Source organism: Trachymyrmex cornetzi, unplaced genomic scaffold, assembly GCF_001594075.2.
Source record: "Trachymyrmex cornetzi isolate Tcor2-1 unplaced genomic scaffold, Tcor1.1 scaffold99, whole genome shotgun sequence".
In the NCBI taxonomy this organism is placed as follows: domain Eukaryota; kingdom Metazoa; phylum Arthropoda; class Insecta; order Hymenoptera; family Formicidae; genus Trachymyrmex; species Trachymyrmex cornetzi.
Window position 1 is genome coordinate 1,365,252 of NW_017300343.1, and position 26,748 is coordinate 1,391,999.

At 35.0% G+C, this 26,748-nt stretch overlaps 1 protein-coding gene across 3 annotated transcripts in view; it reads left to right on the top strand.

Moving 5' to 3' along the window:
- tei (irregular chiasm C-roughest protein teiresias) overlaps positions 1–25,897 on the top strand; it is a 371,551-nt gene extending 345,654 nt beyond the window's left edge. For all 3 annotated transcript variants that reach the window (XM_018521735.1, XM_018521737.1, XM_018521736.1), the window contains exons 10-11: positions 17,691–17,869; positions 23,789–25,897. In XM_018521735.1, the coding sequence (XP_018377237.1) occupies positions 17,691–17,869; positions 23,789–24,025 (416 nt within the window). In that variant the 3' untranslated portion in view covers positions 24,026–25,897. The remainder of the gene's footprint in view (positions 1–17,690; positions 17,870–23,788) is intronic.
- The last annotated feature ends 851 nt before the right edge of the window (positions 25,898–26,748 follow it).

A 26,748-nucleotide genomic window follows, 5' to 3' on the forward strand; every position in this document is an offset into this window, starting at 1 on the left:
ATTTTTATCCTTAAAATGATTTAACTCTGCAGGAACTTTTTCATTATCCGTCTTACAATCTCGATGTAGCCTCTAGTGATTATTTTTTATTTTCAAAATTGAAATTTGATTTATATGAAAAAAATTTACTAGTGATATATGAAAACAAGAGATAAAGAAATAATTTTAGCAGTGTTAAATTATTTTGAGCATAAAAACTCAGAATATTTTTTTAGTTTATATACAAATAAATTAACTTATTGTTCTAAAAAATATATTAAAATTAAAGATGATTATGTTAAAAAATAGAAATAGTTGTTTTATCACCTTATGTGCTTAACACGAAAACTTTTAAATCTTACTACGTATAATATGCTATAAATATTACATATACAAAAATTTCGGTATTTTCTTAATGCATATTTCTAGCCACGACTATAGTTATAAAAAGCCTATCTTTATAATTTATATCGCATTGTTGGATCCTCGATCGATGTTGCGGAACAAAATAAAATCCCTTTGAGGATGTACGTGACAGTCACGATGCGCATTTCTTTCTGCATCTGTAATCGGATTGGCAGAATTACTGATAGTCTCGAGATGCACTTGAGCTTCTCAAATTCTGTATCTGACGCGCAAGCTAAGTAATCCGAATATCATAAGAATATCGAATATTACACTCGGGAAATCGTGATAGCGATGGTTCGCTATACATACGGATGCCCGTTGCATTTTGACGAGTCGGAAACTCGTTCGGACAAGATTCGGTGCATATTCTTTGTTTATATAGTCGACTCTTTCGATTTAAAGTTCCGTGGCGGATAGAACCGTATTACACGTGATAACGCTATCACTTTGGTATCGTCAAACTTTCCTACGTGCTCCACACAACATTGTCGAGCCTGATATCTCTTATAACGCCATATTGTTTCATTAAAACTTTGCGATTTTGCCGCTATAGTTTTCACTGCTGAAACACGCCGGGTGATGCGGTTCCTCTGACTTTTAAATAGAAACACGTGCACACGATGAAATCACGAGATTATCACATTCTAAATATATTTGTCGTATTCAAAATCCTTTTCTTCTTAGAAATTTGGTAAAATAATCAGGAAACAGATTGCTAGTAGCCGCGGGACTTCGGAAATTTAATTAAACGCCATTATTTCGCAAATTAATCGATATCGCCGTAACGTACAGATTCCCTGCTGACTTACATTGCCAGCCTAATTGTGCTCTCCCTACGGCACTGTTATTAAATATTAAAAAGTGAATGCACCTCGTTACTCTTTCAACTCGTTTGATGTCAAGCCCAGCAAAACTGTTTTCGGCAACAAATTGCTCGCTTCCGTCACTGCTGCACGACATACAAGCTCTCGCACCATCTGCCCTACAAGGAGCTTCGGAATAATTAATATCAGCGTATTGACACGCACGATATTCTGCAGTATATGAAAAATGTCCGCAATAATTAATGAGAAGTAAAAGTTCTTGCACGTAGGTATTATAAGTAAACGCCGGCACCTTATTCAGCGTTTCAAAATGTTTTTGCTCTTCGCTAATTTATGAAAGACATTATTAAATTTCAAAATTATACTTAGGAAAGTTCTCAGGAAAATTCACAACAATTTTTAGCGATAGACATTGTGAAGTGTCATTATTCTAGACGATGTTTCTCGGCTATCAAGTCGTTAACTGTAGTCTACTTTCCACGTTCTATAGTTGTGTTCCGATGTATATTGCTAGTACTGAAAATCTATAGGACACTTTATATGAGAACTATAAATTTTCAGCACTGGCAGTGTATATAGGAACACGACATATTTGAGGATGTTTGAGCTATACATATAATATTATGTAAAAAAACAACAAAGAATTGTGAAAAAAATTGATCGAATTTTTACGAAAAATATGTTTATAAATATATCATGAAATCATAATAAAAATAGATTATCTCATAGTTTTGATGTGATAACTTTACAATACACAGATAATCAGAGGTAATAATAGACAGAATATATAATCTATGAAATTTTTTTTATTTTTGATAATGTTTTGAAATGTGACTCATTCTGTTATGAAATCATGGCTTCATTTACTTAATTACTTTCGTATTGAAGATACGATAGTATACAGAAAAAAGATGCTTCATTAGTAAATTTTTCGCAAAGCAACATGTAGATTCTTGTTCTACCAATATAACGATACGACGTGTCCGAAGATTCCTTGGAGAATAACTATTGGAAATATCGATATATTACTTTATACAGTTCTAAGAATATAGACCGCTTCTTCATTTATTCTAGTAAAATATTTAAAGGAGGATGTTAAGTTTTAGTTGTTTTTCGGCCAAAATGAAGAAGTTCCGAGATGTACAAATTATATAGATAGCTAATATGAATTTAATATAAATTAATATGAATTAAAGAGAGAGCTACTCTCTTCTCTCTCTTCTTAAGCGAAGTCGAGTGTATCGGTTGTCTTGAGCAAATAGTGGAAACATGAGAGAAACCGTAATAAAAGTCAATAGATCTAATGCTGTAACATATTTATTGATAAAAAGTTATTAAGTAAGACATCAAAATGTCCTGGGAATTAAGCAACAAGAACTGTATTGTTACAATACGTATATTTAGAGATTTTTTTGAGCGATTGACGAGCAACAAAGGGTCTGATACAAAATAATCGTTTGATTTCGAATTCTAGCTTTAAGTAACGAATATGTTTATCACGTTATATGTATTTAAGTACTCATAATACAGTTTCTATTACTTAATTCCCAAGCTATCTTGATATCTTATTTAACAACTTCTTGGTTTATTGCTGTCGATAATTATCCTGCCATGTTTCTGATGTTTCCCCAAGCGATATACCATTCGACTCCACTTAAGTAACTCTTTAATATGATATGTGTATAATCTTTACGTATCAAAACTTTTTCATTTTGGTCAAAAAACACCCAAAACTTAACATCCTCCTTTTCGAAACGAGTAATGATATCAATTAAATGATCAAAATTACTATCAATCAATAAAAATATATTTATTATTATGATATTATAATCGCAGTAAAATTACATTGTAAAATAGAAGTCATATTTTATAAAAGATAAACATAATCGCAAGATATTTATTGTGCAACAATGACAAATTTTATCCGCAAATATTCTGCGATTGTATAATACATCAAAACGTTGAACGACAGCGATTTGCCGATTGTGCCAACTAGTAATGTGCAGCTATTCGGGTAAAAGCATAACAATAAAGCTGGATTATTCCGGAATTTACCAATTTTTAGCTATCCTATACATTTATACACCATTCGTACTCTCATTCCCACAGACTTCTCCGACATCGCACAGGCTTTTATGGGACGATAACGCCACGAACGAAGGGGGCGAATATCCACGACCTCCTGATAATTTGTCTTGTTGCCACCCACCCACATCTGCCGGCCTTTGAAAAAGGGTAGGAAAAGTTGGATGCGAACCGATAGCTGGGAAAACGACGTATCGCCCCGCGGGACTTGTCCGCCTCCTCGCGTTCATATACCTCCATGAAATCTCGGTTGTTGCTGCCAGTTTTAAGAGAAACGAGAGAAGCTGATAAGAATTCTTTAGCGGATCAACGGATACGCAAATTCAATTTGCTTTTTTAGTATTCTCTTTGTACAAATACGATTAAATATAAAACCGTACTTATCGCGCAAGTTACAATCAAGTTTTTATATTTATGTTTTCTTAAAATATAATAATCTCTCTCTTATTGATATTAACATTTTTTAATTCAGTAACTTCGTTATTTCCATATTTCTAAACATATAATTATAAAATACAAAGACTATTATTATATAATATGTGATATTAATTATAATACTTTCATTTTTCATATTTTTACTAGACTTGACAACGACAGAATTTAATTTAAGCGACTTAATTCCTGCGTAATTAATTCTATAATCAAAAAGGATTAATTAATCGATATAATGGGTTGCGTTCCGTGCTTCGTCTTTTATTATACCTCTATATTATTATCGCGCAAAGTTCATCTCACGCACTATATTAAATTTCGTTCCGCTAGAAGGCAAAATTGCGATCATCCGATTAATTGACGAATAATTGCGTATTGTGTTTCGCGTGTTTCGTCAACGAGGATAGGGATTTCGCTGTAATGTAATTCACAATCCGTACAATTTATCCTCGATGTAGGGGCGTTTCTGGCGATGAAAAGAAGAAATGCTTTCTTACCTCAGGGAGAAATCTCTCTCTTTCGCCCTCTCTTTCTCTTTCTCTGTCTCTCTTTCGACATTGACGCTCGACGCTCGTTCCTATCTCTCTGGAATCATCGTAATTGGCTTTATTAACCGAGTCCTCCTTTCGTATCCAATTTCAATTATCGTCCTCGGCATTACGCGCGCGATCGCGCGCTCCGAGCGCGCCGAAGAGTTTTTGCACGTCTTCTCGTATTTTAATCCCTAAATTAGAACACGTAATTACAGCGCTCCCTCAGTTTTGCACAAATTGTAGTTTGAATATTAAAACTTTGGCGTATAATTGCCCGGTAGTATTATATCGTTGACGTTCCGTTATGGCGTTATATTTTCTATTATTATAGATTAATGCCTTTTCTCGTTTATAAAAAGCGTTTACAAAATTTATGCTACTTTACTTAAAATAATGTTTAATGAATGATATTCACTAAAAATACAGATATTTCGTTAAAAAATTCAAAAAAAATAAAAACCGGGAGGTAAAAGATTCACGTTATAAAGGATTAAAATAAACTGAGGTTATTACAATAGGAATATTTATAGAAATAACCGTTTTATTGCAATTGTAATATAAAAGGTTTTAAAATTCTCTTATTTTTATCAATCTACTTATTTATAAATTTACTTACTTTACATCAATTTATATTATATTTATATTTAGTTATTGATTTATTAAATTTAGAGTACATACTAATTTTGATATTGTCTTTCATGTTCTTTGAGATATCGAGAAAAAAAGAATAAATTAATATTTATGTGTAACACATGTTTATATAACAAATGTGACTATTAAAGAGAGAGAGAGAGAGAGAGAGAGAGAGATTTATTCATTATTTATTATCTCTATGACATTAACTTCGATTTCCTTTCTCGCCATTAAGAGAAGCTGTTCTTAAAATATGCATACGTAAGAGCTTGTCGGAATGAATCCAGACGTCATAAATATAAATGTATGTCATATGTATGTTCCCCTCTCTTCTTATTTTTCTATCTCTTGATAATATATCGAATTGAGTAACTGCTCAGCCACATTGTGCATTATGTATAATACTTCCTTGCTCTTTAGGTGAGCCGTACATATATTTCTCATCAGCCAAAGCTGATCAAGCATATCAATGATATAAATGTTATTTTAAACGAAAGCAACAAATCAACTAGATGTGTTCTTCAAAATGAAAGTTATATTCTATCGTGCAGCAAAAATGCAAAATATAATACAATATCGTAACGATATAAGGTATTTTATAAATTATGTAGAGATGAATTAAATCACTCGAAATTAAATGATAATCTTAATGACATTATTGTTATACATTTTATAATCCACGAATATACGTCAGCAAGATAGAAAAATTATAAAACGTAAAACTTTTTACTTTTTATTACAATTACAAAATGACATTTTCAACATTGGTACGAGAAGCAATGTAGAATGTAGCAACTGCAGCAGCTGATTATGCTGCTTTTTAATAAAATTGCAAACACGTAATAAAAAGAAATTCGTAATACCACTGTCCGCGCTTCCACCCTAATAAAATGTAAGGTAATGAGCTATTACTATAATACAGGACACAATTGCCTTTTCAGCTCTCCATTTTCCAACTTCCTGGCCGGACGACTTTTTAACGCTTCTCGAAAAGTGAATTAACTCATAAGCGTTATTAGGTATTTAATAAGGGTGCGCTAATGTCTGTGCGGACACACAGGATAGTCAGCGAAAGTACTGACTAAAGCCTGCGGGATAAAATTTCATCTAATAACCCCGATTAAGGGATTAACCTACATTATCCGACAAATTCGCGTGGCAATGTCGTTCCGCTCCGGAATGAAATTCCGCGCCTCTCTCGCGCAATCTCGCCCTCCGCAAAAGATCACTCCCCATCCTCCCCATCTATCCTTTTTCTTCTCTTCCGAAATCTCTTTCAGTTGTAACATTTCTCCGTACGGATCGCGACGTATTCCGGCTCCTTCCTCGCGATTGATTTCTTCTACGCGAATTTCCTGTGCGCGAAGACCGTGACTGAGGCCGGGGGTTGGTTCGCGGGTCAAAAGAAAGTCGCGACGGTGGCGAAAAGTTAGACTCCTCGCGTCTTGCCTATTCTACCGTTGACTTATTCAGCCTTCTAGCTGTTTATTTCCTCGAAATCAGCTTTTGTAGCTTTCCGACGGTACCGGCCATCGCCGAAAATGGAGCAGGAAATGCAATTAAGGCGCCGCGGGGCTCTACCGTGTTTTCTGCTCGTGGGTTGCTACGCCTTTTATCTCTCGTTCTCGTTCGATAACTGAAAGGACGCGTGCTGTTTGATATGTATCTGCCAATTCCATTCTCAAACTATTTCTCGTGTATAGAGTCAGTAGCGCAGCATATCCATTGTGCCTTCAGTTTTTGATTTTTAATTTTTCATGTAGCCGCACGTACGTTCTAGTTTATATTGATATCGGGTAGAAAATAATTGAAAAACACTAGATATTTCTTTAAAGATAATATAAAACCTGACTTCTTATGAGTTCACTGCATATACACTATTTATTGTATTAATATTTTTTCATTTAGATTTCAAGTGAAAAATATAAATTCTTCGTTTATTAAAATATAGAACATCTATTTATTTGTCAATTTCTCTGTTCTTTTGTATTTTTATATTATATTTGTATTTTTATATCTTATCGCAGTACAACTTTATATTTCAATAATATACAAATACTCGTAAAATTAGTTGATAAAATCAGTTACCAAACAGTACTGATAACCCAATAACGAACGTTCTGCAGCAATTATCTGTAGTTACGCTGTTACAATAAAAAAAACAGTTGTTCTATAATTTTTTGTCGTCCGCAATTATCGTAACTAACAGACCTACCATGCCAAGACTCTAGTATTTCAAACAATGGCGTACTATGTCACACGACGCGAGACGCCCGAAAGTTATCGCCGAACAATGCGGACAACAAAATGCCAAAACTGGCGGGCCGAGAAATAACGACGCATTTTTGCGAGAAAGCTCTCACTGGCCAGCCGATTCCGCGGCCCGTTTTACGGCACATTGTGACAACCTATTTTTCTTCCGTTCATAAATACGACTGCGTTTTATATCCTATCATATCGACCTGCGCCATTGATGTGTTTTCAAAGCAACACCGCAGGTTTAATTGCGTTTTCATGCGAGTACGTTCTCGAGCGAACGGTTAATTAGTCATTCGGTCGCGGACAATGCCGCCCAAAACACGGTCGCTGAAAAATTTTAAAACTTGGCCACCATTTACACAATACATGTAATACGCGTCGCCACCGCAGCGCGTAAATTTCGCCTCGTGACACTCGTAACTTTAACTACGTGGACGCATAAGTTTTCGAGCCCGCGCGGAGCCGCGTAAACGTCGGTGCAGCCGGCTGTAAATAAAATTATTGCCGCTACGAGAGTGAAACCTCGCGACTGAGAAAAGTTTCTCGTAAAACTCTTGCCGGATGGCACTTCGCCTGATAAACGCGACGTTCTCGCGACGTGGCAATTATCCGGACCGGAAGAGAAACGAGGCGCCGCTGATCATTGGCGTGTGGATTGCGGCGGAAAATGTGCAAACAATATATATGTATATAAATATAAAGTCCATTCTGTATATATGTATGTAATACGTACTCCCTGAAGCTTTTAGAATCTCACTCTAAATAATGAAATTTTACTCTTAAAGATTGAAAATTGAGTCACTCTTTTTTAAAACTGACTCAATTTTCACTCCTTAAAGTGAGATTCTACTCCAAAGAATTTAAAGAGTACAATTGCGTATAAGCGTAGTTGTAAGTGGTTGTATTTGTATGAATTAAATAGTCACAATCAAATATTATTTTCATATTTAATCAATCAATTCTTACAACTACAATTACTTACAATTACGCTTAATATAAATATAATTCATCATATATAAGTATAACAGAAATATAAAATAATATAAAATATGTGCATATAGATATAACTTTTTAAAATGGCTTGGAAAACAAATATCTCTCCCTCTATGTTATCTGTTTTCAATTAAACTATATGCTACACTGAAATACTAAACATAACTAGATATATATATTAAACTATGATTTTAAACCTATTTAACTATTCCTTTTTGAAAAAGTCTAGGATTAAAATTATTAATCTAATAAACTATAACAAAAAATTTTCTAAATATTTCAAAAATAGTAAGAATATAATTAGAAGCTGACAGGTGCACTTGAATTTGCTGGAAATAAGTGTAAACAAGACGACAACTTTTAGTTTATACTCATAAAAAAGAAAAGTATTTTTCGATGAAAATATCTTCCGCATGCCCGCGGTGAAGCAGTAAAAAAGAAACACCGACTAGAGAGAACAATGCATAAACTTATTAGAAGGGAAGCAGAAGTCTTGCAGGGAAGCTCGTACGATGTCCTCGAGGGACCGAAAGATGCAACGGTGAACACGTGGTATGCAGAAATGCTGCGGCGGTGGTAATGATAGTACTTGAAGAAAATGACCGGGATAAAATGAACGGAGCATAATATAAAAGAAAATGGAAAAAAGCTGCATCAGAGATAGATAACAAACCTAAGACGCTAGCTGATTATCCTTATTACAAGAGAGATAAAAAATGCTTCAATATTGATAAAAACGTATTTTATTGCAGTAGATAACACACTTCAGTATATTAATTGAAAAATGTTTTAATTTTTATATAGATTCAATTTTTTTTTTAAATATGTAAATATATATGTATAAAGGAATGTTTTAATCTCTCTCTCTTGACAATCGTCAATTGGTATAAAAGATCCACATGTCAATATAATGAAACGGAGATATTGAATATAACAGTAAAACATTTACATTCTCACAAAGCGCACTGTCAATAGTGCTTTCAGTGTTACATAGTGACATTCTACGGTCAATGTTCCGTGAATTCGGTGATACAATTCAGTGATAAGTGATAGAAACAGTTTTATATCAGCCGCTATCGTCGCACGAATAATTTCACATGCGCGATCATTCCCCAAAGTATCGTACGAATACCGAAACCCATCATATCCCGCCGATAAAGTGCCGGCCCCTCTAGTCGAACGCGTATCGTCGAAATCGTAGGATTGACTCGAGAGAAAAGAATTGAACGTTTTTCATCGTGTATGCGATGACAGTAATATCGAGCACGTCCCCTCGGGCGTGGGTGAGCCGTATTCGACGACGATTTCTAAGGTTTATTGCTAGGGTACAAATCGTGGAAGGAGCAATAGTTTGTGGGTGTTCTCTTCTTGACACAATTACGAACTCGACCTTTTATTATCCTTCAAGAGGGACACTTCGAGGACAAAGGTATCTCTCTGGAAAACAGTGCGTGTCTCTTACCGTTTTTGAAGATGGAAAAAAAGTCTCGAAAGTTAAAGGGACAACGGTCATCAAACCACCCCAATGTTAACTTAGGACAAATTGAATGCTCGAGGAGACAGACAACTAACTTCAATTTGGTTTCCTGCTAATTTCTGTTAGCCTTGTTGGTCCTACTCGCTTCTATTCGAAGTGTAATTGATCGTCTTTTGCGTTCACAAGCGAAGAGAGTCATGAGAAATTTTAAGAAGACTGAATACAGCGTGATGATATCTTTAAACGAGTATTCGTGCGATTTCCTTTGAAAATTATTTCGTGACTGCATTTTGCAAAAGAATATTGAATTTTTTTATATTCTATTCATAATAACGCAGCATTCATAATTTATTTTGGTAATTAGCTTCATATTTTGTTTTAATAAAAAATTCACGTTAAGCTTTTTAAGTGTATTAACAATCTTCATGCTTTTAAAGCTTAGCTTGTTAGAATATCTTAATTTTAAATGTGAATTTGAAATTAATTCTGTAATTAGACTCTGATTGCAGTTTTGGTTGGAAAAAAACGATTCTCTAGTCTCATTACACCAAAGAGAATTGTTTTAGTTATCATACATATAAAACAAAAAGGAAAGAGGAAAGCGGTGAAAATGCAAAAAATTTATCTGCAGCGCGAAATATAATTAATCCAGCATCTGTAGAATTTGCGAATATCATCTCGATTTTAATAAGTACAGAGAACAATGGATAGATAACTGCTGCCACTTGCTAACGCCTTGAAACAATGGCATTGCTTCGCGGACGTTATCGCGACTCTGAATGGGCGTTGATGCTTATCGCTTTGAAGTACGAGTAACCGAGTGAATCCTCGCACGGATAGCGTCAGAACTTTGCGGGGATGTATCGTTCCCGCCAAGGGGAACGATCGCGTGCACCATGATTTCCCTCTCTCTGTTTTCCCAGAAATTCTAGCCCGACATGAGAGATTGTCGGAAAATATTTTCGCCAGGTCGTTGGCTATATCAGACCCAACCGGTACAACAAGTGGCCTCATGCATAATAATCTCATGATGACTTGCGAAAACCGTAATGTAATTTTAATATATCTCTGTCTTCCTGAAGCAACGCGCGGTCTTGATGAAAAGCTTGGAACATTTTTCCAAGCCAAGGTGATTATCATCGATCCTTGAGGGAGGATATACATCTAGAGAAGTAAAAAAGATGTCTACTTTTACGAATTTTTTTGTGAAAATTATTAACTTTACTCGACTAATATTTTACACGTATATTAATGAGTTACATAAAATCTTCAATTAAAAATATTAACGAATAACGTTGGCACATCTATTAACACTAAGCTTGCCCGTATATGGTGGTAGGTCAACAGTAACCATTGTAATTTTTCTACAATTTATCTGAAACAAGAAACAATAAAAAAATTCTTGAAATATATTAATAAATCTTTTTATCGTAGCCGATTTTAGATTTTTTTAATTTTGACAAAATAGCGGACTGAATTTAAAAGATACAATTTTGTGGCAAAAAATTGTTTGTTTTCATAATAAGGAAAACTAAGAAAGACTTTGAAAATTCTCTATATAACTAGATTTATTAATTACTAGATTTATTAATAATACATTTCAAGAATTTGTTGAATTTTTTATTGTAATAAATTGTATGCTAGTTATCGTAAACTGTTATTGCTATTGGTGCCAACAATTGTGTCGGCATTTGTTAACATTTTTAATTAATAATTTTATATAACACTCACTAACGCAAAAAAATATGTAAAAATAAGCATCTTTTTTACTCTTTCAAGTGTATGTCTTTCAAGAATCGAAGTGAGATGTAAAAGTTAACGTAACGAATCGTTCTCGACGCGAAACAATGAATTATCAAATCATTGAAAATATCTACACTTCGAATGTCATCAAATATCACGTTGTTAGATCCCTTAGGAATCCCTTTAGGGAGTTTATCGCATGTCGATGCATGCATGCTGAGACGTGTCTACAATCTTGCGGTAATCGGGACACGTACATTGAGCAGTTGTTGTCAACCGAAGTGCAACTGTCGCTGATTTCGAGATTGGAAATTAATGAATTAATTAGCAGGCTGTTGTGCTCGTGAACGAACGTGAGAGAATAATCCATTTCGCCGCTCTCAGAAGCAATTCCACATACACACACACACAGATAGATTTTGAATTGGACGATTCACAAGTGAAATTCTTTTAATGCCACAGTAAATATCCACTCGTTTCTGCATTATCTGTTCATCTAATAAGTAAATTTATCTAAAAGATACACTCCGGTTTCTTTCCAGTTTGGCACAAATGTATAAGAACTACACAAAATATTTTATTTATGTCTTTTTATTTTTGTCCAAAAATAATTTTAAGAGTAATTACTACTTCTTTGAATTTTGACTATTATATCTATAAAAATAGAATAATAATGCGATTTATAAAAACTTCTATATCTTACATTAAATTTTATTTTTAAAAATTATTATTCTATTTATAGATATGAGGGTGAAAATTGCGAGAGAGAGAGAGAGAGAGAGAGAGAGAGAGAGAGAGAGAGAGAGGAAAGGAGAGAGAGAGAGCTTGAAACTGCTCTTAAAACCGTTTATGAGAAAAATGGAAAGACATATGTTAAATATTTTTCATAGTTCTATTTGTGTCAAATTTGAAAGAAATCGATGTGTACCTTTTGGATACTTGTAAGTGGTACATGAACGCAGATAGAAGTCTAACTTATTTTATAATGTAATGATAAGACAAAGTAAAATTCCATCGCATAAAAATTTATTGCAGTATCGAAACATAATAATGCTTGTTTTCTTTTTTAAAGAAAAGATATTAGTTTGCATTTTTGTAAAATAATATACCATGTAGAAAGTTTTCTTTTAAGACGATACTCGTTTAGTTAAATTTAATAAATCGCTATAAAAAGTAGATTGCAACAATCTTTAAATTTTAACAAATTAAATTTAAAAAAAATATATTAGATTAATTTAAAAATATAAATTAGGATAATTTAAAATTGCTTAAAAAGTTGTAATTACATTTTTTTAAGAGATCAAATTACAAAACTTTATGTTAGAGCAATTTTGTACACAATCAACTTAATTATCAATTTAAAGAAAATCATTTAATTGGTGATACGATCTCTAAGATTATCTATAACACTTCCTCTTCTTTTTAAATTCCTTCCTACACCATATAATGTTCGAAAAGTATCACGAAAGCCATCGATAACTGGAAATACGGGCCATCGATCCGTAATTTCTTTAAACGACGGACGATGTTCGGCAAGAAGATTCAAATCCGTGTCGCTATCGATCTAAATTCCGCGGCGGACAAAGTACAACCTTTCCGTTCCACAGCGAACGATACGATGTTGAATCGTCACGAGGAAATTCGTTACTTTGACGATCGTTCCCATCGAAGCTCTTTCTAACGGTGCACAATGAAATGAATCACATTGCCGTTGTAGGCAATCGTTCGCGATTCATTTAACTTGCTAAGAGATTCCTTCCGGAAACGTCGCGGTGCGTTCCAAGTGCAATTCAGGAAAGGAAATTTTCTCAAAGAAGACCCATTTTCGGGAAAGACGTACTGTACGTAGTTGAGCACAGCTCATGGATTCTCGTTGTGCTCTTCTAAGTCGGTCGTCGACTAGCGATCGTTAACACTCTCATAATCATTGTCGCCAGTTGTGCACCATGAAACCAAATGGCGTACATACCGACCCCTTCAGACTTGTTTACGACGTTTCTCCTCGATTCCGTTCACAATTGCGAAGAAATTTTATTTATTAGAATATCTATTATAAACTTAATCTTGACATGATCATGCATCTATAAAATAATACTTTAATAAATGAATATCGATTAATATGTGTACAGATATATATATATATATATATATATATATCTGTTATATATATATATATATATATATATATATATATATATATAAATTTTTTATTAAGGGGCAAGATTTTATGCTTAATAATAACCTTTTACGAATTTTATATATTCTGTTTCTATTTTCTGAATCATATCGATTACTATTTCGTAAAACTGCATTTTAAGACCAAATGTTGATAGAAGATGTCAATATGTATTATCGAGAATATGTAACAACAGGTTCAAAATCAAATATTACAATGTTTGACTTGGAAAACTATAAAACAAAATTTAACATTTAAAAGAAAGCATGAATAATAGTATAACAATAATAGTGAACAATAAATAATAATTATAATAAAAGAAATGAAAGGATAGTAAGAACAAAGAGAGAACTGATAAGCAGAATGTCTACAAATGCAAATACAGAAATGCAAAAAGATTAGCAATTGAAATTACATCAACGCTTTCAGTACATAATTTCACTAGAATTTGTATCTGATAATTAACACATTCAACCAAACTCAATATTAGGAATTGTAATTAAAAATTTCTAACTTCAAATAATTAACTTATTTATTAACTTTAAATTATACCTAAGTAAATTTTTCAAAAAAAAACCGTGTTTATTTCTACGAGGCTTTAAGCTTCGTTTATTTCTGCAGGTGCAATCCTGGTACGCAGATCATGCGTGGCATGCACTTGAATAATTCACGGATCGGAACGATGTCGTTATAGGTGCGTAAAAATGTTCAAAAAAGCTGTGTGCTGAAAGAAAGCTCTGCACCACATGCATGAGCTTGGTAACTTCTCGACGTCGCTGTTACGCGTCACGATGAAGTGGGGCTAACGGAAGGATGGCAAAAAGAGTCGCCCCTCGCTGCAGGGACAAGAACTACCTCCAAGATATTCGAGCAATTTCAGCCGTAGGAATATTCATGAACGATGCCGCGGTTGCTGGCTATACTGCTCTGCTTCTATTCACTCTACTGACGGCTCGGTCGAGGTCAGAAGGCTTGCTTTACGAAGCAGGAAATCTGTGCAGATGAGAGGCCATCTAAAGAAAAAAAAAAATGTATAGAATAGTTGGGGATGGACGTGGTTTCCCGTGGAGTGGAAAATGAGCCCAGAGGGAGGTCGTGACTGGGGTTAAGCAGCGACATCCGCACTTCAATTAGCTGAAGTGCGTGGACTAAAGAGCTGATGATGCTGTGCAATTTGTCATAGTAACTGTTTGTTGACCAATCGGTTTGAGTACTTGAATAAATTACGAGATAATCGTAACAGACACACGACTGAGAAGACAACTTTTTTTTTCTTTGTGCGTTTCAAATCTGATAAACTAAATCGACGCGCAGTTTATAGAACTGAAGAATGTATTTGCAAATTTGCATATGAATATTATTAAGCATCGAGATCCGCTTCGATCGAAAATAGAAATTTTTTTTTACTTATTTTTTATACGTATATAGTATAGTGCACAGTAATACATACAATTTAGATATTCTGTATGCATGTATAAAGAATTTTTATTTGTATTAATAAACACGTAATCGCTTGATTATTAAAAAGAATAATATTCTCAGAGAGAGAGGCAGCAGCATCAAAAAATAAATTAACTAAATTATGTGACTTGCTACTCTTTTAATTCGTTATTTCAATCACTTGGAGTACGTTTTAATCCAGTCGTAAAGAAAAACTTAAGAAAATCTACGATACCGCCTGAAACTCTGAACCTTGTTCTTGCATAATTTACTTTGCGTTGCGAAGCGCCTCGTCCAATTCAGACGGAAATTTTTTTGTCGAGGCGAAGAAAATGAAGAAAATCTTGTCTCGTTCCAATTCTCATGGCCTCGTCCGATTTTCCGACCCGCAAACGCTAACTCGCGTAGTTGAAACTCTATATCGACAAACCTCTCGTAGTCGACTACAAGAGGAAATTCGAACGGTAGTACGAGACAATTTGCGGAATCGCGATCGCCTTGAGGCTGGGAAATCGAAAACCCATGATTGCAATTTGCGCGCGCGAACACTCCGCACGACGTGGCTAAGGGCTGCTCGCATTGTCGTACGATGTGCCAAGTTTCTGCGTTTCGATCGCGTTGCACGTCTCGTTGGACCCTGAAGACGTTTTGAAGCATTTGCACAAATCAGCGGTGCTGTAAACCGCATTCCATCAAACTATTGTTCTAATTTATTATGTTAGATGATTCTTGATTCTTGAAAATAATTGTGATTATTTAAAAAAAATGGAATAGAAACATAATTTTAAAAGTTATCCTGGAATCGATTCTTAATTGTTCAACATTTTTAATTGCTTATTAGTTATGAAATTTTTTTAATTTATTGTCAAGAATTTAATTTAAAATTTAATGTTCAGCAAGCATAGTATGTATATACAATTGTAATTTCCTAAACCCAAATAAAAAAGTATGCTGATACATGCCAATACTGAAAAGTCGTTACGCTATTTTCATGTCGGTTCAACGATGCACATTGTAAAAAGGTCGAAACACAGTATTCTTGTTTACTATACAGAATTCTTATAACTATAACCGGCTAAAAAATACCGGATAAAAAAGATTGAGAAGTAATTCGTGAACATGATCCTTACAAAAGATCTCGATTTTTTAAATGTTATGTTTCTTTTGTTTTGTCGTGTCTCATTAATATGGTCACCATCAAACTATTTATTATTATTAAGTTACAAACAAATGAATGACGGTAAACAGAAGAGGGCGGCAGACGTCGGGGATGACAGTAGCCCTAATCGGTGATCCCTGTCTTCCACCTTCAGGTCGTACCTTGCACCGGAAGTGTCACCGAAGGTCAGATTTACGACCGGGAACGGGTTCAGCAGGGGTCACCGGACCCCGACCGTACATTTCAGTTCCAGAACTTTTTCGAAATTTATCGCGTTACAGTAATATCTATCACTTCGTTGACACTTGTGCCAAAAGAGGAGGGAAGCAGATTTATTTTTAATAACATGATTTGTTTAATAATATTTGTTTAATAATATTTACGCAGTTGTGCAGTAAGAGATCGGTAAATATCTATCGCGATTTATAACATAATATCGAAGAATAATAATACATTGCAATTTCTAAATATTAAATATTTTAAAAAATCTTTTAACACGATTATAAGTTTATTTATTTCAAGCGCTTTCTATGTTTTCGTACATTTTTGCGTTTTTCCCTTTTTCAAAGATCTGAAAGATCTGCTTTGAGCGAAAAAAGTATAAAAAAATAACATGACAAATCCTGTGTCTGTCCTTACGACATCATTTGTCTTCCGTTAATAGCTGTTTATCTTAATCCGTCCATTAGCCTACATTTACTCTTTGTATCGCTCAATCAAAAACATAGTAACGATCTTTATGTAAAAATTGCTGATCTAATTCATGGAAAATTCTGTCTTCGCGTGCACTAAATACTATGTTGCCTTTGCTTAAACTTCGTATTTTTGCGTCATCCATCAAAATACCCATCAATAATCATTTAAGAAAAAAATAAAGATAGATCGCGGGTTCGTAAAAACGACGCTAGCAGAATCGATTATTATGGATTATCGACCTATGCTTCCTGTTTCTGTATAGTCTTCAATTTACAATATACCGGGATCCATAATAATCAGTTATGACTATAAGGATTACCAGCCGTACTCTTAAAATTTGTATTTATAAAATTATATTACTATGAATTATAAATAAAAATAATGTTCTAGAAATTTTATTTCATTAAATACCTACATTTAACGCATAAAAAATTATACTCCCTCTCTCTCCGTTCCTGAATAATTTTTTTTTTAATGTATACATGTGTATCTTTTTTTTATGATTTAGATATGGTAACGCTAGTCACACGACTAACCATCATGGAATTTTAATACGCCAGAAACACCGATGACAATGATACATGTGCCAAAAAAGCCCTATAAAAGACACTCGCGCCAGACAATCCTAATAATCGGATGCATGCCCCCGCGAATGAAATAAAATCAGAGTACGCCCCGCGTTAACGAGCCATTTAGATGGAAATTCGCGCCGTTAATAAGGTACAAAGCTCTTAGCAAACGCAAAAAGCGACTACCACGCCGACGGAGAGTAGATTTACGGTCATACAACAAGAGGGGTAGCTATGCCGGTTCGACAAAGGTTAACCGTTTTTCTTGTTTATTTTCGTTGCAGGACCACCCATGGTTCATCCACCGAGTCAAACGGTGACGGCGAACGAGGGCGAATCCCTGGACATCATCGTCGAGTTTTGTGCTCGGCCGAGTTACACGAAGGTTCTCTGGATATCGGAGAAGCATGTGTATACGCCGGACGCACCCTCCCGTGACGGGGTTCGAGCCCTCGCAATCGAGGTAAATTTGCATGTCTCGCTGTATCAAACATTGTTCGCGTGCTTGGGCGCCTTCGTACGGTTCCTCAACTCGCACGAGAGCGTCCGTGAAATTCAGATTACATAAATACACTTGGTCTCTGAAATTATGTCAATTCGATCATTTGCAGTTCACGCTCGAATTCACTGTCGCGTCCTTCTCAGATATGGGTAAAATTAATTAAACTAGTTTATAAACATTGCAGAGTATGTAAAATTAATTAAATTTTGAATAATCCTTAGTGCAAGAAAAGGAAACAATTTTTTTTTAACGATTTTTAACTCGAAATTGGTCACTGATGAGAATAAATTTAATCAAGAGAGAAATTAGTAGGAAAAATTCTATTTTCAAAGCGGATCTTATAGCACTTACTTAAATATTGCAATGAATTTATACATATCTAATAGGATTTCTTTTACTTAATCAGATTTAACTATTTTGGGGCGCTGAATTCGAATCTGCCATCATAAAAATTCCATCAAATATTTAAGATATGGCATGTCAATTTTTAAGATATAGTATTTCTAAAGTAATATTTGAGCACAGTAATAAATAAATAGTTTTATCAGTTGTGTGTAATAGTAAATTATATAATGATAGCAATAGTAGCACTAGCAACAGTTATACTGATATTGTAATAGTAATTTTAAGTAATAATAATAAATAGTTATACACACTTATGCTTTTAATAATTAACACGATTAATGATTAACATGCAGTTAATAATTAATACGTTAAATATATTTTTTAATGAAAAATTAATTGAAAAAGTATATTTGAGAAAAAAACACGCTTTAAGTTCTGAAAGTTTATCATCATTGTAAATTGCAGTTTATCTCTTGCTACAAATTGCAGAAAAACAAGTTTTTTATTGCGAAATAATTTCAACCTTCATAATCTGATCAGTTTATTTCTCTCAGTAAAATATATTTTTCTCATGTACTTGCACGTAAACTAATTTATTATTCTTTCCAAGCATGCTTCAACGGTCGTATTTTCACTTTACAGAAGAAAAATAATTACCAATATCAAATTGTGAGGTTTACTTTATGAATAAATAATAAATAATATACATAGAATTGCGCAAGAAGAACGTTGATCACGTATTTACAGTTTGTAAATATTTGTCATTCACATTGTAGTAATGTTTGGTATAATAAATTATTTATTTGAGAATATTCCTTATAAATGTAACGTAAAATGATATGATGCTTTGTCACAATGTTTGAAACAACTAATTGATATTTCTATCAATCATGGTATAATTACATGCATCATAATTACATACGTTCATGAAAGCTACGTTGCTTTCTACTTGTGCTTATTGATTCAGGTCTTTCTCCGTAAAACTGGATGAAATAGCAGAATTTTATTAAAAGCTACGATCTGATTTACTCTGTTTTGCGCGGATGATTTTCCTTTTTTTTTTTCGGCAATCTCGTGCTCTCGTGCGCTGTAAAAATACCACGCAAAAACGCAATTCGCGCGTTCGCTAAAAATCCGTCGTCTTTTGTAACACGGGGATGACGTTCGTATACCCGCTCGGGGATTACACGCTTCCCCGAGGGGCGTGGTTGGTCCTTCGACGCGAAAATTATGTCGCTATCCCCGGCATGGACGTTCGCGTGATATCCGAGGTATTGCGATTCGACTCGGTAGAGCAGAGAGAGAAAGCTACCGAGAGGAAGGCTTGGGAACGGCCACGCTCTCGCCTTTCGCTCGCGAGAACGGCGGAGGGTAGCGGGATGAAAGGGATGCAGATAGAAATGGTGACGAGATACTACGGGAATGTATATGCGGACCGGTTTGTGCGTATGCATATACGCGCGCTTATTTCATTTCCACAGTCGGCGCACTTCTTTTTCCGCCCGAGCGGAGACAGAATCCGCCGCGCGCGCGTGCGCGCGTGGAGGTAGTCGCATCATAAAGGACGGATTAACCATTTTTCCAGGAGTGCCGGGCGGACACGGACAATGCGACGGAGCTTTGCGAAGGATTTGCCGATGCACCCGGTGTTGCGTTTGTTTTTATTAACGTTTGATCCTCTTCGTTATTATGTGAGCGCGATAAGGACGAGCAGTCCGATTTCGCGGTGCGAGTAACGATTGGCTCGGTCGATTCCATTGAAAATTGCGGACTTTATTGGGAATCACGATGATGCGAGCACAATGTAGTGTCGTGTTTACATTACAGGTAGCGACGTATCTCTCGCGTTCGTAGATAATATTTGTAAAATATAGGTATCTTATATACGGATTATAGCCATCGCATGCGCATTATTCTCCGCAGCGTTGATACTTTAAATAAGAATGGTGAACGAAACTAAGCATCAATCGTTATAAGCGATCTACAGAAAGAAATAACGTAAATATATTGGGAAATGATAAAAAATGTAATTACAGTTTCTGGATGGTGCAATTTCTTTCTGATCATCGAATATTACGATAATATTATCGGATATTATTAAGATGCTTTTGAGAATATACTTCGTACGCAAAATATTTTCATAACGCCGCTTACGTATCGATCTTTTTTTTCGCGATGGTACTCTGTTGAAAGCTATTACGTATCGTATAGAGACTTCTCAAAAACGTCTGTACTGTATTGAAAGGTGATTTTATTGCTGAATCACATAAAAACTGTAGGTACAGAACGAGGTCGATTGTCAATAATTAATAACCAATAAAACATTTATATTTTCGTAATTAAAAACATTTACTAACAAGACAGTTTATTAATTACTAAATGGCTTTATTGATGTGCTTAATCGAAAGACTACGTGATGAATTGTTCATATGAAAAAATTTAAACGGATTGCTTTATTACATACATCGTAATATTTTTTCGAGAGAAATAAAATGTGTACGTACATACGTAATGCAAACAGAAAAAAGTTAACGCACAATTTACAATTATTTTATTGTGTTTAATGTTATTATATATGTTTGCATATAAATTAAGCCCAAACGAGTTGAAATTGTATTATAATGAAAAATTAAATGAGGAAAGTCAAATAAGTTACTAAAATACATTAAAAAATTTAAAAGGCGCAAGAAGAAAAAATCAGAAGAAATGGTAATGGGGTAAAGGAATATTAAATATGTTAGTAGATAAGAAGAAAGCAGAAAGAAAATTAAAAAAACTGGAAGTAAAAAGAGTATGAATGAAATAGGAGGTAGAAATTTACAAAAAGAATAGGTTAATGGAGATAGAGAAATGCCAAGAAATCTGGATAGAAAAAGCTCGAACAGGCAAAGTAGAATACGTTAGTAAAGGAATACTGAGTAAAGTAAGGGAAACGGACGACGAGATAGTTTGAGAGGGAAAAAGAAAAATGAAAGTTACAGAAACTTAGAATGTATTAGCGGAGAAAGTTTGGACAAACTAAAGGAAGAAAGAGAACAAAAAGATAAGGATGAGAAGAACAAGGTAACAACAAAGCCAATAGCAAAACCAATATGATGGCGTGGTAAAAAGGATGGAGGTGTGTATGGTGGTATGGTAAAAAAGACAGAAAGATGCAAAGAGATATGAGATGAAAACAACAAGAAGAGGAAGACAGGGAGGAAGCAAGCGAGACGCGGGATGATTCGCAAAGAGGGATGCGGAAATGGAAGGTGGGATGATGCTGACAGAGCTTGTGAATAAAGAATACAAAAAGAATGGATCGACTGATGGGGGGTGCGGGCTTCCGTCGTGCCGAAAAGGTGGAGGTCGGAGGACGGGAGGAAGTCGAAACGCAGGGTTAAATGGAGCAAAAAACTACCGATTTCTTGCACGCGAAAAACTCGCAAGACCCCCCCTGCAGCAACGAATCCTCCGTCTGCTGGGAATCGTAGCGACGAGATACATTGCCGTAAGATGACATCAGTTTCGCCAACGCATAGTATATGACTCTCCGATTCAATTACGTATTCCTCCACGGTCGTGTTATCAATAAAGTGAATGCGAGAGAGACGCTGTTGCCTCGATATTAAAAGGTCACAATGACGTGCTGTATTATTATATTCGATCAGCTTTGTGCAGGTACAGTGATGAAGTCTTCTATTATGTGCATTCTGGTTGTGTATTAGAATAAGATGAAAAACGAAATTGTCGCAAATCGTCAAATATTCCCTTCAATGTTGCAATAGCAAAGAAATATCAAATATAATAGTATACGATATTTTACGATATCCTGTAATTTAAAAGTTGATAAATGTTTTATGTCTTGGCATATATGTTTTTTTCTTTTCATTATCGAATAATCATTTCAAATCAAAGATATTAATACAACAGTTAAAGCTATACCACGGCTAAATATATATGCATTACTAAATCAGTAAGTCATTAGTAATTCAAGATGTTCAGTGTAAATTTAAAGCATTTTAGGCATTTAATATTTAAGAGTTTAAAATGGAATTTTGCTGATAAATTGACAATAGAAAAATTGGAATAAAATATTTTCACAATTAATTTCTGTTTTTTTATACTTCCTTTTCCAATTTAACCTGGCAATATATTTTATTAGAATATATGTATATTTTATATTTTTGAAAGATATTAAAATAATAAAAATTTAATATTTATCGCAAAAAGGTCATATTTTAGAATATTTTTACATGTGTTTAATGACATAATATAAAATGAGAACTTAAAAACCTGAAATGTATTCGATTGTCTAATGATGAAGGAAACATTCACAAATCTTAAATATAAAATATAAATATTTATCAAGAGAAAATTTCATCTCATTTTTTTCATTGTTTCGTACAAACCATCAGTATTGCTCTCCTATTAAGGTCAATTATCTCATAAACCGAAAGTTCCCTAGACCTATGATCGGCTTAATACGATTGATTTTTCCATGAACAAAGAAACGAAGTCGAAGAAAGAGGAGTCATTATAGGTACTAATGCGGAAAGTAATAAAACGTATTTTAAGGGGATAAAAGACGAAGAAGATGGAGAAGGTGGGGAGTCTAAGAAGAAGCAGTCGAAGGTAAGATGGATAATTGAAGCGAGAACATAGAACGACGCCGGAAGTTCCCAGTTTGCTCTCGCCGGAAGTTTTACGTGAAAGTTTAATCGTAAAGACAGAGAGAAAGAGACTATGCCCGATAAGGAGACGACTGGATGGACGTTATCGAATCGCAAGTTAATGAGCATTATGCGATAAAAACGTCTTAGTCTGGAGCATGACCTGCGGCAACCAGATCCCAATGGTTTAAAACGCTATGAAAGCGCCATAAAAACGTCTTCGTAAAGATCTTCGCGAGCACGAGCTTGGTACCGTCACTGTGAATTGTAGATGCCATTTTACCTTGGCTCGTTACCCTGCTTCAGCTTGTTAAAGAAAAACTTTCGAAATTCCCTCTATAGCGTCTCGCTTGACATCTTATCAGGGAACAAAGCGGTTTTGATATGGGTCAATCTCAAGCGAGTTCGTTTCTCGCAACCCATGACTGTAAGCAGGAATTTCAGTCAACCTTTAGGAAAAATAACATCGTGAGAAATATATATATATATGTATATATAATCATAAAAATATGCTTAGTATACTGAAAAATGTAACAAAAACTCGCATTCAATGGCAATATTAGAAAAAACACGTCAATTTATTTAAATTTATATTTAAATATATCTATTATAACATATTTTTATATATTCTTTTTAAATAAAATTTTAATTTTTAATATATAAATAAATTTAAAAAAATAAAAGAAAGAAGATTATATTTAATAATCAAAATAACTGTTTTTTAAATATGAATATTAAATGAATAATATCTTGTCTTCCTAATTCCTTTACATACTACTGAAAATATTGAAACTAAAATTCTTCACAACCTTTAGCTTCTTTAGAAATGGAAAATTCCTGCGATAAGGAGCAGTTATTCATATTTCGTTTTACTCTTTTGCAGGACGGCGGCACGGAATCATGTTACAGGACGACCCTGCGCTTCGAGACAATTCAGTCGTCACACACGGGAGAATGGTTGCTACTGGTTCGTTCGTCAGAAGGGATCGCCGACGCTTCCGTTCTACTCAACGTGACACGCGCTTCCGGTTACAGCCATGCCCACATCCGATCGGCGAGTATTACGTACCTTCTACTCTGCCTGATCCTGCAGGCAATCTTGCGGGAATACCGTCGCTGAGGCGATCGTCCGATGGAGATTTAGGCGGAAGAAACTTTGACAAAATTCCTAGCTATATGGAAAGCTCGTACGTCAGCTTCCCCAATGACGAGAGAAAAAGGGAAGCTTCTCTGTACATAATATCGAAATTCTTTCCCCGAAAGAATTTCCCCCGCGCGATTCTCGCGTCAACGAGACGCACAATTTGCCCGACGTGCCGCGACGCGACACTTGCGTGTCTCCGGCATAGCACGAATACAATGAAACACTGGATGGGAGTTCTGTCGACGCGCCTTCGGCGCGGATTATTACGGCCTTGGTGTTCCTCGGATCTCGTAGCGGGTCCTCTTGTTCTGCTCCAGGACGCGAATCTGGATAACGCGTTTACGAATGTACGATCGCACGAAAGCGCACGGACCGTTGCCGTCGTTATGTGAATCTGAGGCAAGCTTGCGTCCGCTCGAACGAGTCCCCGTGCGATCGAGATACGATTAAAATTCGATTTCTCTGGCCTTATATATGAAAATAGCGGAGGAGTGAAAGAGAGAGAGAGAGAGAGAGGAGAGGAAGAGAAAGGAAAGGATGAGATCGCGCGGGCGGTGGGATACGTATTTATATAGAGTGAAAATTTGTAAACTACGAATTCGCGTACACGCGCGTGCACCAGTCGCGCGATACGCCATACGACGTGTATATACTTGTATAGGTAATAAATAAATAAGCCGGTGTTTACGAATTGTGGAACGATGTTCCCGCGTGTAGGGATCAGAACGAAATGAAGACCAATTCTTTTTTTTCTTTCTTTTTTGCCACTCGAATTTCTCGCAAATGAAAGATACAAGATATAGCCGTCAAATCGCGACCGAATAAACTCTGATAGATGCCGACTTCGAACTGTAATCTATTAATATTGCAAAGTGAGCTCGCGACGCGCGAGTCCAACGAGCGATACTGCCCGTATTAAATAACGAAATAATAAGATTTGTGCCGGCAGGATGGTGTGATGCAAGAAACTAGAGAGCTAATTTAAAAAGTTTAACTTTTAACGAGGGACATACGATTTTCTGCACGTCCAGGAAAGTGTATGGGGCACGCCAACGGACGGGAAAAACTTAATTGTGCAACGTCAAATATTCCCAAAGATAGGGCGACTAAAATAAATTGTTGTATATTATTTAGAGTAAGTAGAGTTTGATAGTATGTATATAGTGACTGTAAATGCGTAGGCTATCGTACGCCCGTACACGACGAATTATACAGTGACGCTGTTAGAGATATATTTATTATTCGTTGATATATTTTTATAAAGTTTTATTTAGCCATAAGTTCTCGTTCGCCTTCCCCCCCTGAATCTCGTTCGCACGATCACAACGCTCATTTCGTTGAGTGAGGCAGAGGAGCAAAGCGGCGACGGCGCTTTGTGCTAAGAACTTTTCAACGAGAACCTTACAATAAAATACACTGTGTCCTATGAACGTCCTAAATTGAATTTAGCTGTAGCTATTGTGAGAAACACGGACATTGTTGTTTCTGCGATACTTTGATCTATCTGATTGGAAACGGAACGTAGCGCGGCATAGCGACTCCGTTCCAATCGATATTCCGCTTCTTTTGTTACCTTAAGGTAACTTTTTTTGTAAATTCGGTGGTTCCTAATTTTTGTAAAAATAGAATTTGTACTCGGCTTACCGACGACTAATGCTAATCCTTGTCGCCGGTACGTCTTATCCGCGCGTGTGACCGCAGTCGGTACTATCTATAGATACGAAATAAACATACCTGATGTCTTCACGTTAATTTAGTCGACTTCGACGAACCCGAGTTTTCTTTTCAGATCGCTAAGGTGTTACAAGTAAGCAACGTGGTGTAATCGTTGTACCCAATGATGCCTAAGAGTCCAATAAATGATATTTACAATAATCGTAGTGTGTGTGCATTTATGACACTTCCCTTATCATGATCTACTTTCTCCATTGTTTTCTTTAACTTCCCACTTTAAGCTTTAGACTAATATCTTTCCAGTTTAAAAATTCAATACTATTTATTTGCGTTATGTAATTTCGAAATTAGAGATTCATTATTTATTCCGTTAAACCGGATGCTAAATTCGCCATTTTCAACAGGTCGTTTGTTTGAGAACGACCAGAACTATGTCATAAGATTTGTCCAATGAAGGAAAGATTTTTTTTTGGCGAGTAAAAAAATTATAAAACTTTGAAGGATTTCTTCGCAGATTGTTTGCGAGAAGAACACGAATTGGGTCTCTCTAATCAAATAAGATGAATCTGGAAGTTTCAGGTAAGTTCTAATAAGTGAAAGGAACGAAGCAGCGGATACAGACGAATTATTTTTACAAAGAAATCAACATGAAAAATTCTTTTAGTCAAACGTGACCGACTTTACAGCTATTTTCTTTCAAATGGTTTTTGCCTGTGGTTTGAACTGCGACATTTGAGACCCAGTCTATTCTCTATTACTTTTACTTCCGGCCGTTCTCTGTTATTCCACAAGGTTTATATCTGTTTTTGTATACAGAAATCTATCGCGTGCATTACTTGTTAGTTATAAAAATGCGGCTATAAAACGCGAATGAGAATATTAACTGTTAAATCTTAAGAAGTCAATTTCTCTTTTCAATTTATTAATTAGTTTTTAACCACTATAATTGTTTGTGCATTTACGTTTAATAAATCTGATTAATTGTGATATAAAATGAAATTAAATTAATTAACATAGAAATTACA